Source organism: Lichenostomus cassidix, chromosome 12 (genome assembly GCF_008360975.1).
Source record: "Lichenostomus cassidix isolate B80296 chromosome 12, HeHo_3.0, whole genome shotgun sequence".
Classification (NCBI taxonomy): domain Eukaryota; kingdom Metazoa; phylum Chordata; class Aves; order Passeriformes; family Meliphagidae; genus Lichenostomus; species Lichenostomus cassidix.
In genome coordinates, this window is record NC_139493.1 from 9002373 (window position 1) to 9015023 (window position 12651).

At 44.9% G+C, this 12651-nt stretch overlaps 1 protein-coding gene across 2 annotated transcripts in view; it reads right to left on the reverse strand.

Annotated features, from left to right (window-relative positions):
* Positions 1-12651, reverse strand: part of PLXNB1 (plexin B1) — a 77727-nt gene that overhangs the window by 29079 nt on the left and 35997 nt on the right. For both annotated transcript variants that reach the window (XM_085072533.1, XM_085072534.1), the window contains exons 3-8: positions 9348-10491; positions 4704-4886; positions 4156-4284; positions 2269-2369; positions 1481-1613; positions 623-779 (exon numbers count right to left, since the gene is read on the reverse strand). In XM_085072533.1, coding sequence (XP_084928659.1) covers positions 623-779; positions 1481-1613; positions 2269-2369; positions 4156-4284; positions 4704-4886; positions 9348-10481 — 1837 coding nt within the window. In that variant the 5' untranslated portion in view covers positions 10482-10491. The remainder of the gene's footprint in view (positions 1-622; positions 780-1480; positions 1614-2268; positions 2370-4155; positions 4285-4703; positions 4887-9347; positions 10492-12651) is intronic.

The following is a 12651-nucleotide window of genomic DNA, read 5'->3' on the forward strand; positions in this document are numbered from 1 at the left end:
AGCTCATCAGAGCTCACACTGACAGGCTGGGTAAAATCCAATGCAAAGAAAATAAATCAAGAACTTTCCAGGTTCTTTAGAGTGTCTAATCAGCAATACTCAGCCAGCTATTGTTCACAGGCTGACTGTGTATTTTTTGAGGTTATGCCACATTTCAGATTTATTTCTATCTTTAAGGACCATGGATCTCTTCTTGCCTTTCCTTACCTGTTCTTCCTCCTCCACTACGTGAATTTTGAGAAGGTTTGCATTTTGTTTGGTTTTAATAATAAAGCAATATTAAAGAGAATTCTCTCTCCAGATTTATGACAAAGCTGCCAAACCAGCCACCCCTCTAGATTGCATTTCAGATCACATTCAGATTTGCATACAACCCTTCAAACAGGATCTCCTTTCCAACTATCAGAATTTGGCACTGGAATTTGGCAACAGCCCAAAATAGCACAGGATGTGTGTGACACAAGTAGAAAGCAAACAGATATTAGGAGGAATGAAATGAACACCTGCTGACAGTCCACATACATTCATGGCTGTTAATCCTGGCAATACAACGACCTACAACACACTTTCTTCCAGCAATGTTATCAGAGCTATCATGCTCCATTTAAAGCATTTCACTAACCTGTTCCTGTTGGCAAAGCTGGTGCTTGGCTGGGATCTGGAGAAGGACACATGATTCCTGACTCTGTCAGAACTGCTGGGCTTTCGTAATCTTCAAAATAACACGAGTAAAATTCTTCCTCGCGCAGAGAAGGTAAGTCCGAGATGGCCAAGAATATCTGCCAGTTCGATAATATCCAGTAAATAATTTGCCCTCATTTAATCGAATTTTTGGTTCTGTTTTTTTCAAAGGAAGAACCCCATAAAGTAGTTATCTACATGAACACTCATTTTCCTATAATGTCTCCTAGGACTGACATTAATCATCTCTTGCCATTCCTGAACTGAACTTGGCATCCCTCCAGCAACTGACAACTTCCCCCTTTGCCCAAGCCTCCAGCAAAAGACAGGTTCCTGCCACTTCCTGACACAATGACAGACTTCAAATCACTCTAGCACCTTCTTAGCTTTTCTGCCAGCTCTCACATGCCAGACAGGGAGCTGTAATTTTGGGCAACTCCTTTCCTTTCAGGTCTTCCTGACAGCAAGTGACAGAAACACTGAAAGCACAGACATGGGCATCTCACAGATACTAAAATAAGGATGGTCTCCATCCAAGCAGTCATCACATACTCCAGAATACGCAATAACCCTCAGCAGACAAGGAGATTTAGTTTTAGGGAAAACAAAGAAACAACCAAACAATTGAATTAACAGCTTGGTTGTACCCGGAGATAAGTCCCTCATGTGACGCAAAAAATGTGCCTGAAGGTTCGGTGTTTCAACACCCCACTGAAAGCAACAGAAAGACTTATGACTCCTCAGTTTGCAGAGGGCTTTCTACAAGCTTGAGCACCATCAGAGGATCACCACCACTCACATTTCTCTTTTCCTCTCTGCTGATATTGGCTGGAGTTAGTGACTGGACAGACAGACACTGTTGTGTGGAGTTAAAGCTCCAGAGCCACTGCTCACTCAACCTGGACCGCAAGCACTCAGAGCGACGGCTGCACCTGCAGGGAGACAGCAAGAAGCCCTGTCAGAGATCTGTGCAGCACTGTGTGTTTGGATTCCAAGCAGACACTGGCTGTCTCAAGCCTTGCCAGAGTCCTGGGGAAGCTGCTACACAAGCCACTGAAGTCCCAGCCTCCCACCACCTTCAATAATAGGATGAACTGTTGCGAAATTATAGATGGTAGCCACTTCTTGAGCTTCAAGGGTCCTGTGACTTTCTACAGGGAAGCAGAGCCAGCAGGCAAACACACACTGGAGTCAACCATGTATCGTTAAGCAACATCAGCACGGAAGCAAGAAGTGAAAGGGTGCTAAATAATACACCAGAAGATGAGACAAAGCAGTTTCTCTGCACTTGAAATGAGGTAGTTTGAGCTGAAGCCAGCCTAAAACCAGGCTGAAGTCCACTGGACAGGAGAATCATGAGTGGTGACAAAGACCCAAAAAGCAATGGAAAGATGTCCCTGTGTGCAATTGCTATTGCTGGCAGTGTTTTAGGGAGACAGATAGAGGAATGGTAAGTTAGAGCAAATATGGCATAAAGGAACTTAAAATAAACTAAGTCCAGACACAGATATAAGGAAGACAGTAAGCAGAGACAATTCCTAGGCTCTCTCTCCAAAATCCTTACAGGTGAACAGGGATCTATCTTACCTTCCCTGAAGGACACACCAGCCACAGTAGGGATCCTTCAGTGCCAGACAGGACTCACAGTCCATGTACAGGGAACATTCCATTAAGGGAACCTTTACCACCTGTCAGAGAAAGAAATGAAAAGTGGAAGACACAGCACACACAACATAGCTCCCAGGTCATTGGCTTCTTATGCCTAACTAGCAAGTCCCATCATCTGCATGCTCATCAAAACTTCTTGATCCTCAATTTATCTTCCCATAAAAACAAAGGGAAAAAGAAACAAGTTTCCAGAGCCCATCTGAATGGCCATTTCACATATTAGTGAAGGACATCTAAAGATCAGGCTGTACAGAGGCAATGAGGCAAGCAAACTGTATTCCTATTTGGTTATTCTGTGACATATTTTTCAAGGAGACTTAATTTAGTCATAAAATTGCATTTTAACAAAGTGAATTACAGAATAGCATACTGAATATCATCCACTCTTTTGCTTTTCTGGACTCTATCATGTGAAATCATCTTTCCTGTCATGCAGGTGACTGAAGCTGGAGACAGCAACTATAGCTGAGGCCTCTGAATCCATCTGCACTATTGCCCAGCTCTACCTGGCAAAACTATAATTTTGACTGAAAGTAGACCAGGAAGCTTTGATCAGTGATGAACAAAAACTTTCTGCCATCTACGGGTAAATTTTACTTGCAAAATTCTTCTGCTTTAACTTACCATCCTTGCTGATTTCAGCCTCTTGCCCTCTTTAATCCGCTACTACACTTCAGCTACTACTGTCAGCTACTTTGAAATACCAACTTCTAATCCCAGACCTATTACTTTTGCTAAGTACATGATGCAATTTGCATCTTTTAATTGACAGAACCATTACTGGTTAGGATATATTTCAGATTTCCCTAATCTTCTTCCACTCACAGATTTGAACTCTACTTTGAAGTGTTACAAATTTTGCAAGTATCTCAAAGTGCACTGGGGGAGTGAAGGGAAGCAGTAGCTTTCCAGCATGCTCTCATTTTTTGTTTGCTCTTTCCTTCAGAGTAACTCAAGGTCTGTTTTTCCTTTGCTAGGAGGATCGTTTTCTTTCCAGCTCAAGGAGCTGATATGAGTGGTGGTATACAAATCCTCTCAAATAAAGTATCCATAGCTGGATTTCCTATTCAGCAGACACCAATACCCCAAAAGCCTGAGGCATTGCTATGACTCCTCTCCTCCAACTGTCTCTAGGCACAAACAGAATTGCAAAAATCAGGAGAAGAAAGGTGCTTTATATGGCTCCTTCAATAGCTTGATTTCATCTGCAAGACTGTTATATCCCTGGTCAGAGAACACCTCTGCTATCTGAAGACATTTCCCACACATTTCTGCTTTTTGTAGGTTACAGAACAGCTTGATCTTTTAACTGATTAAAACCAGAAGTGCTACGCTTTAATTACACAAACTCTCCCTTTTCTCTTTTTAATCTCCTGCAAAACCAAGATGGGTCACATGTGAACCCAGAGGCTTTCTTCTGCTCAAATGGAGATGCAAACTGTTGTCCAAACAGCTCCTGCTCAACACAGCGGAACCCAGGAATTTGTGGTCCCTTGTCTTCATGCCAGAGAGCAGCCCTTTACAGCCTGCAGTTCACATTCCTCCATCACTGCTGATACAGCCTGACAGACTTCAGAAAATGCACACGCAAACAAGCCATGGATTAGGATAACAAGGCTTTCTCCACCCTTCCTCCAGCTTTTGGAGAAGGCCAGTCCCCATTCCTGTAAGCAGACTGGCAGGCAGCTGCTGCCCAGCACAGGCTTAGCCAGGTGCAGTTTCCCTGCCTCCCCTGCTCCCATCAGCAGTTTTTCTGGACCTCTGGTGCTTCCAGCTCCTCTGTGGAAGGGATTGTATTGCTCTTACCATTGACTGGGTCATGACAAAGAGATGCTCCTGTAACTGGTCGAACAGCAGGTCTCTGCTCACCATGCTGTTTGCCTGGATAGATACTGAAGCATAGGTGTGTGCATCTCCCTGGGCTCCCAAGTACACCTGCAAGAAAGTCACAGTTGTGAGCAGGCAAAGCACCACCACAGGAGCTGGGGGCACCTGTCCTGCAACAGGAACAAGCTAGAACCACTGCTGTGTGCAAGGATTTTAACCTCTCACCAGAACCTCCATGCAGTGACTTCAGCCACATGAAGCACGTGCCCAGAAATACCTGTGGAAGCCACAGAGGATGCACCAGGTCTGCTGCTGGCTCAGTGCAGATGTAACCAAAGGCAATGTGACCATGTTTGCGGCATCCACATTCTCCACAGTCAGTACAGTGTGAGAAGAGATCAACTAATAGTAACGATCTTTAGTAGGAACCCAAATTCCCAAGGAGAAAGAGAAACTGCCTTTCCCCCACCCCTTCTACTTGAGCATCCCTGGTTAGTTCTACCCTCTTTGCTGCATGCAGATCATACCTTGTGCAGCCTCCCTCTGCTGTCTCCCAGAAAGGCAATGGTGTGGCCATCTTCCACATTCACTGCCACAGCTGTCAGACGGGCCTCGGTTTTCTCCAGGAGTGGGGCTGCTTCCAAGGGTACCCGGCTGGCCATAGGGCTGGGAGTGTGGTCAGAGCCGCAGGGGTAGGCATACAGGGTGTCCTTTTTGCAAGGTGGAAGGAAGAGGGAAATCAGTACCAAAAAAATGGATACAAGGAACATTAGCACATTTAACACTTCCCACCATCCCCTTCTACCTAAATTCACCAGTAGTGAATTCAGCTTTAACCCCTCTAAGCTTTTATTACTGAGAGCAAAACTACCCATATTTTAATAATTAGTTTAGGTAGGTTGGCTGTTTGTACCCTCACAGAATCCTACAGATATTTCAGCCAGTCCATTCAGCAGCAGTAATGAAATGCATTGAAACTCTCTCAAATTCTCCAAAAAACATTCATGGTTACACACTGCCATGATACTGCTTTGGGGAAGATTTATTGTATTTTTCTGAGCAAAACAAAAAGATGAGAATTTCTGTTTCTAGTGAAAAGCCACCTGGTAACAACCACCTCAAGCAATTTGCATGGTTTTGCTATACCACCTACAAGTTAAATTCTAAGCCTGAAACAGAATCCCAAAGAATCAGGACATACATAAACACGGGCTGGGACACAACCTGCTCCAAAGAGCTTATTAACTACAGAATCAAAGAGCACATACAAGAGTCATCGTTGCACACTGCATCAGTCCTTCCGAGTCTTGTGAGACTTCTGAACATTAACTCCACTGCACTGTGCAGAAACAGTCATCCTTCTGTTCCAGTTAGTTCCCTCCCAGTCTTACCAATCCTTCACTTACTGCCTCCTAAAGAGGGACAATGCAATGTGCCAACTTATTTACTATTTGTTATGTGTAAAGAAAAGATATCCCATTATGATTCATCTTTTTCCTAAGTAACAAACTCACTCTTGTCTAGGATAGTTTCTCTGTTGCTTTATCTCTTTCTTGATGCCTTGTTCCATGTCCATTTCAATTTTACAGTACCCTTTTGGAGACTGAATGCAGAATTGTTCACACTACAATTATTATATAAAACACCATTTTTTAATGAATCAGTGACTTGTCTTCAAACAAGGTGGCTTGTTTAAATTCAAGATTTTTCTCATGAAATCCCTTATGGATAATGTTTTCACTCTCCTCTGCAGCCGCTTACTAATTACTTCGACAAAGCTGTGTGTGGAGCAGTGAATTAACCATGCAGTTCATACTGACTCTGGCTCCCTCTCTTGCCTCAGGCAACATGGTTCAATTTTGACTCCTTGTGAGCTGGGTTACGTATTCCTTCTGTCTGATGTCCGTGGCTTTGCATTTGGCAGCACAGACTGTGTGGTACCATCCGGCACCAGGCAACGGAGCTGCCCCCGTCAGAGATCTGTGATAACAGCACAACGTGGCATTCCTGAGGCATCTGCTTATCTCCTCTCACTGATCCCGTGGAAAACCTGGCCCTTTCTCCTCTCTCCTCCCATTTCTCTGTTTGGGTGGTTTTTTTTGTGTTTGTGGTGGTAGTGGTGGTTTTGCTTGGTTGTTAAATACTTGACTGCTTCCTGGAGAAACTAGAAGCAATCAGCAGCTTTTGATAAGGTTTATGAAAATCCCACAGTAAAATATCTTTAACCTGTTCAGCTCTGTTCCCTTCTCAAATGCATTGTTATCTTGGCAGGGAAGCAAGGTCTGACACAGCAGTTCTATGTAACAAACCATGCCAGTTAGACTAGCACTGCTTTCAGTCTAACGCTTTATTGTTTTCCTTTCAAATACTAATTAAATGATTTTTCTGCACATTTGGTGTAAGACTCTGACTTAAAGTCTGAGGAGGTTATAGCTTTTAATGATTGATAGTTTTTACCATACTCTAAGCTATCATTAATTTTTAGTGACACATTTGTTTTTCTTACATTTGATTTTTAAGCTTCTTCCAGTCATCCTCTTGTAACTTAAAGATTTCTATTTCTCCAGTTGTTCAGATCCTATAAGATTTATTAGGAAGCAGGCCACTGCCAAATTTCCATGCTCCAAAGTGCTTATTCTGAATGGGATTCTAGCTATGTTTTGCAACCTTCGTATACATTCATACAAATTTTGGAGCCTAACAACCTCACTACTGGCTGTTTTTTCAAAGACTACTTAAAGAAAGTCCACATACAAGTCAGAAATATTTGTACCACAATTGTGCTCAGTACTGCTGTTGCCTAGTTGTGATGCCAAGGGCAAGTCATTTCCCACACCACATTTATAACCAACGGCACTATGCAAGCTCTCCCAGCACTGGCACAGCCCAGCCGTGGCCTCACAGGGGCTGTCTGTATAAAGTACTTATATAAATTTACATAGAAGCTGTTTGAATTGCTTGCATTGAATAACATCTTGGCAGTGTTGCAGAAAATGCACTCGAGGGATCATCCAGTGTCTTAATGAAATGCAGCAGCTGCTGATGTGAATTCTGGTGTGTGTGTGTGTCCTACCTGTACAGGTAGGAAACAATAACAGGACAAGCTATATCTATGCATGAAGAGGACTAAAAACAAAAGGACATGAAAACTACACCCACAGAGGACATGCAGCCTTCCCAAACCTTGCAGAAACATGTTTCACACTTCCAATTTGTCAAGCCACTAAACAGCGTCTCATGACTAATGAATCTCCAGCAAACTAAACAAATGAACTGGGTCTTTAATTTTTATAAAAACAAGGTGGGTTTTTTACCCCCAGCTGAAGAGATTGTATTGAACTGTAAAACTCAGTCTTAGCCTCCCTTGACTGGCTGAAACCCGGGGGCAGAGCTAACTAAAGAAAAGGGCATACCTTACGCACTAGTTGGTTTGGAGGCAGAAAAATGTAAAATTAATTAGCATTATCCTTACATCCAGCACAAGCTGCCACCATTGGAAACAAGTTAAAACTGTTCCTGCATAAAATTTCCATTGACAGCTGCTTCCACACAGCCCTGACTGGAGCAAGCTGGAATTGGCACAGACCCTTACAGGATGTTAGATACAATTTGAATGACAACCGCTACCACGTGCTGAATGGTCAAGGATCAGATTTGTTAGGACATTTACATATCATTGGACACACGTTAATAAGATGCCATACTTTGGTCAGCCCACTCAAGCCAAACCATCCAGCTGGGGCCCTGGGATCATGTACCAGGAATCACCTAGGAATCACAGGGCAAAGACTGCCTTTTTCTCCCATCCTCTGCACCCACTTCTCCATTGGATCAAATGGTACAAGGATACTTTACATATTTTTGAATGAAGGATTTTTCTAACCTGTTCATACCTATTTGATATTTAACTCCCTTAAGCTGCCATAAAAATCACTTGTGACAAGTCCTTCCATGCGGCCTTGCAAAGGACACATGGGGCATGGCTAAGAAATACAGTGAAAGCAGGACATCAAGCTGGGCAGTCTCTTGCTTCCCAACTCCTACATACTCCTCCTGACCTTACATTCATTCTGCTCCAAGTCCACTCTTTACCCTTCCTTTGTCTACAGTCAGCTTTAGCTGTTGAAAGGAAAACCATACATTTAAGACTGGTTTTGAACCACACACCCAACCCCAGAAACTTCCAAAGCTCTGTGGTACCACTTTGCTCTTTGCAGCACCAGGCTGAGAAGAGGAAATTATCTGGACAGCCTGTTCTGTAGAGGGGACACAAGATAAGATGCTGCTCTGCTAAGGGCCAGCAATGCCCTTGGTGCAAACAGGCTGCTTACAGCCACTGAGCCTCATGCCAGGACACTGCATCCAGGAGAGACTGCTGCCCTGCATTTGTATCACTGTCCCTGATTTTGCAGCCAGTGTGGCTGCCAGACGGTGAGCATTCAGGGTCACAGCCACTTTAGGTCACATTTTTATCCTGCAACATCCCATCATGCCTTTGTCACTGAACTCAAAGGATTATCACCTCTTACAGCTCTGGAGAAAAAGAGCTGGCTCAGGAAAAGGTCCTTCTCGTGCCCAAAATTCTGCAGGCCTAAAGCAGTCTATAGGAAATTAGAATTCTCACAAAATTTTAAAGGTTGGAAGGGACCTCTGGAGATCATTTAGTTCAACCCCTCTGCCAAGGCAGGGTCACTTAAATCCTGTTACACAGGAACACATCCAGGTGGGTTTTGAAGATCTCTCTGTTGACAATTGGTTTTCCTAATGTTCCTTTTTGTTCCGGGGTGCCCTTGCAGGAAGCTGTTTTGAGATGCACCATAAGCAACAGGGACCCAGCACACCCTTAATTCCTTTCCCAACACACAGATGCATGTACACATGCAGACCAGGAGATGACACAGATAAAGAATGATTGAACTGCAGCTCCAGTACTCTTGCCTTGTATTGCCACAAGACAGGCCTCAGGGCTAGGTCACACCAGATGCTCTTCCCACTGCCACACAGTTCCTCTCCCTCTGCAAGGAATCCTGCCCATGTGGGACACAACAGACTGAGCCCAAAAGGCTTTTAACCCATATTTCAACAACCATCTGTGTAAGCAGGATAACTTCAGGAATACAGAGCAACACAAGAACACACTGCAGACTGCTCAAAAGTGCAAAGCCACTTACCGCTGGCAGCTGGACACAGTTGGAACTGACATCATATTCAATATACGCCACTTCTGTCCCTTCTTCCGACTTCCCATCTCTCATGTAGCAAACATCCCTAGTCCAGTTGGTCAGGCGATCCACCTCCTCCATTGCATAGACACAGAGTGCAGACTCCTCGCTCAATTTCCCAGAAGAAGTCTGCCAGGCAGAGAAGGCTGCAAACAGCACTTCCCCCTCGGTGTCCAGCTGCCCCTGGGCCAGTTCCTTTCCCGGCTGGGTGACATAGGCTGCTTGCAGGAGGCTGTATGTGTTGGTCTTGCTCTGGCAGAGCAGAGGTAGCTCCACATACGAGTAATAGTGGGAGTCATCCAGGCAGATGCGCGAGATGTAGGTCTTGTACTCACGCGATTGGGATTTGAGGTCCCGCCGGTAGAAGAGGAAATAGACACTGGAGCGGTAAGTGAAGGATTTAATGAAGTGGTGGTTGTACTCTGACAGCCGGCCCACAGCCAGTTTTGCTGTTTCTTCATAAGAGAAAATGGAGTGAGAGTCTGTTGCTTGAACATCCCCTCCGTGGGCCCTGAGATTTCGGGTCGTGATGGGAGGAATCCCTCCTCCCACTCCTCGGCTAGTGTACCCTCGTCCCACAAATAGCAAGGGCACCTCATCCTTTGAGTAGGCAATGAGTCCCACAGTGGTGATATTGGGATCATTGGCAGCAACGTACTGAGTGTCACCAGGGCTCTCTGGCCGGAAGAGGACATGGTCAATGGATGCCAGGCTCCTCTTCTCACAGATTCCCTGGTGGACGCTGCCACACACGATGAGCTCCTTCTGCACAGCATTCACCAGCAGCAGCTTGTTGTGATTGTCAGTGTGGTGTGCCTGAGGGCACTCCAGCTTTGAGACTGGGGGGAGGCAATCCTTACTGTCCAGAACTGGTCCAGTCTGAACCATGTTTTCCAACAGCAGGTCAGATGTCAGCTGAAAGAGAAAGTTGGTGGCCCCCAAGTAAATGGTCCCAGATTCCAAGTCCATGGACAGGTGGAGGAATTTTGTAGCGTTGTGTGAGAATGTGACATACTGCAGTCCCCGTGGAATTGCTGCTCCCAAGAAACAGAGAACAGGAAGGAAGAACGTTCCCAGAGGCATGGTAAACACTCTGCAAGAGAGGAAAGGCTGTTATAACTCCTTGGAATCAGGAGTAAATATTAACATTCAAAATTCTTCAATACCACTCTCATTATGAGAGGTGGGCAAAAAACCCCATGAATAACGATAGAAAACAGCTAAATATGAAGAGCCAGCCCAGGGCATTTGCAGAAACACCCATAGTAAGAGGTCTACAGGAGTATCAGAGATTTAACTCAGTCATCTCCACACAAAAATGACCAGCACAGCATCCTCAGGAGAAGCTGCAACACTGCAAGTAATGCAACATGGAAGCTGGTCACTACTCTTACAACATCAGAAAGATGCTCATTTAACTTGACTCCTGCACAACTGAGCTTTGATGCTATATTGGAAGTTCTCCAGGACAGGACCACATTTCCATAGGAGCCAGCACACTGCATACACTATTAATGAGCAACACCACAGTAAAACAAACCACTGTCCAAGACAAACACAACCTACAGGACCATTGTTTAAATAAACTGTAGCTGAGATCCAATTCAGAGCAAACTAATAAGCCCTTAGCTCTGTATTTGATCTAGATATCGTAATTAAACCCTCTCTTTGTTAGCACTTACGGCTATCAACAGCCTCAACAGTGGGTCTAAGGCTGTTCCACTCACACTTCAGAAAAAACCTTCCCATGCTATCTCTGCCACTGAGCATCACTCACCCAAGCAGAAACTGGGTGCCAGGATAAAGCCTTTTGACCATCAGTCACAGCAGCTCACAGCCTACCTCCTGGGGCTACCAATCTGCCTCCAGCCCTGCTAAGCCAGTCCCTGTGGCCTCCATCTCCCTGGGCAGTTACACAGCATGTCCAGGGGAAGGGGAGACCACCTTTACCTGCTCACCTGTTACTACACTCTCTGGGGTAGTAGTCTCTTCCTGGCACTCATCTCTCCACAGCACCTCTCCCATTACTGTGAAAGGTGATTTAAACATGCCTGATTGTGGACAATGCTCCATTCCTTCTCTGTTCCATGTCTCAAAGTGCAAGTCCAGGTGGGGTGAATGTTGGGTAGACCCAGGGAACAATCAGACCTGTTCAGCTCCTCTCCAGGGGATATTTAGATCAACTCCTTTTGAAATCTACTGTGATCCACCCAAGCCATGCCATGGATGAGAACAACTGCTCTGGACAACATGGGGAACCCCACAGCATGGTGGAAATGTGGTAATAAGTACCTGCAATGTTTAGATTAATACTTTCCCCATGGAGAAAGGGAAGCAGATGCAAGTACTCAATAATTTACTATGAGTACCACCTCATTTAAATTGAGAAGTAGGTGGTGATGCAGCTGTGAATCTATTTCCTTCCTCCCCTCCCTCCCTCCCTCTTGCAGACAGGGTATCAAAGCTGCATAGAGATACACAGCTGCCAAGCTGGGTCAGAGGCTCCAAAGAGCTGATGAGTACAATATCTCCTCCAGAACTGGCCTGTAATCTGCTGTGCTCATTTAGGCAAGTCAGCTCCTCAGGGGTGATATTAATTTTGTAAGTTAAAGTTAAGAAAACTATCATCACTTCCCTCCTAGGGCATCAGCCCTCTTGGGTCTTCCTGGTAGGCTTGAACTCCTTTTAGCTCAGAGGTGCTTAAAACATAGAGGTAAAAAAAGATCTGCAGCATTTCAAGAGTAAACTACTCCAGCATTAACTGCAGGACTTAACCAATTTAGGTCACAAACTTCTCAACCCACAAACTGTGTCTTAGACTCATTCTATACAACACCCAGCACACAATGTGCAGAAAACACTGTAGCAATGCTGAGACCAATAGCTGTAGGACTCTAGATCCATCTTCCACTCCCCTGCTATTGCAAAAAAAACTCCACAGAAGTCTGTTTTCTGGCTCCTTTGTCAGTAAAACCAGCATCTTTGCCCTACCAAAAGACCAGTTGAGAGGATTAGTTTACTTGTGAAATCCAGCGGATGGAAGGTATTATAAAAACAACACTTTATTAAATATAGGCTTTGTGAAGCTCTGGAAAAGCTCCACTTCACACGGCTCTTGTAGGTAAGTAGGCAGCACTGTCAGGATATACCCAGGCGCAGGAATGCTGGCTCTGGGCTGGCAGCTTTCCCCCAGAGCACACAGCCGCTGATTCACACCGGACCAGAGCTGTGTTTAGGCTACGTGCACTCTGGG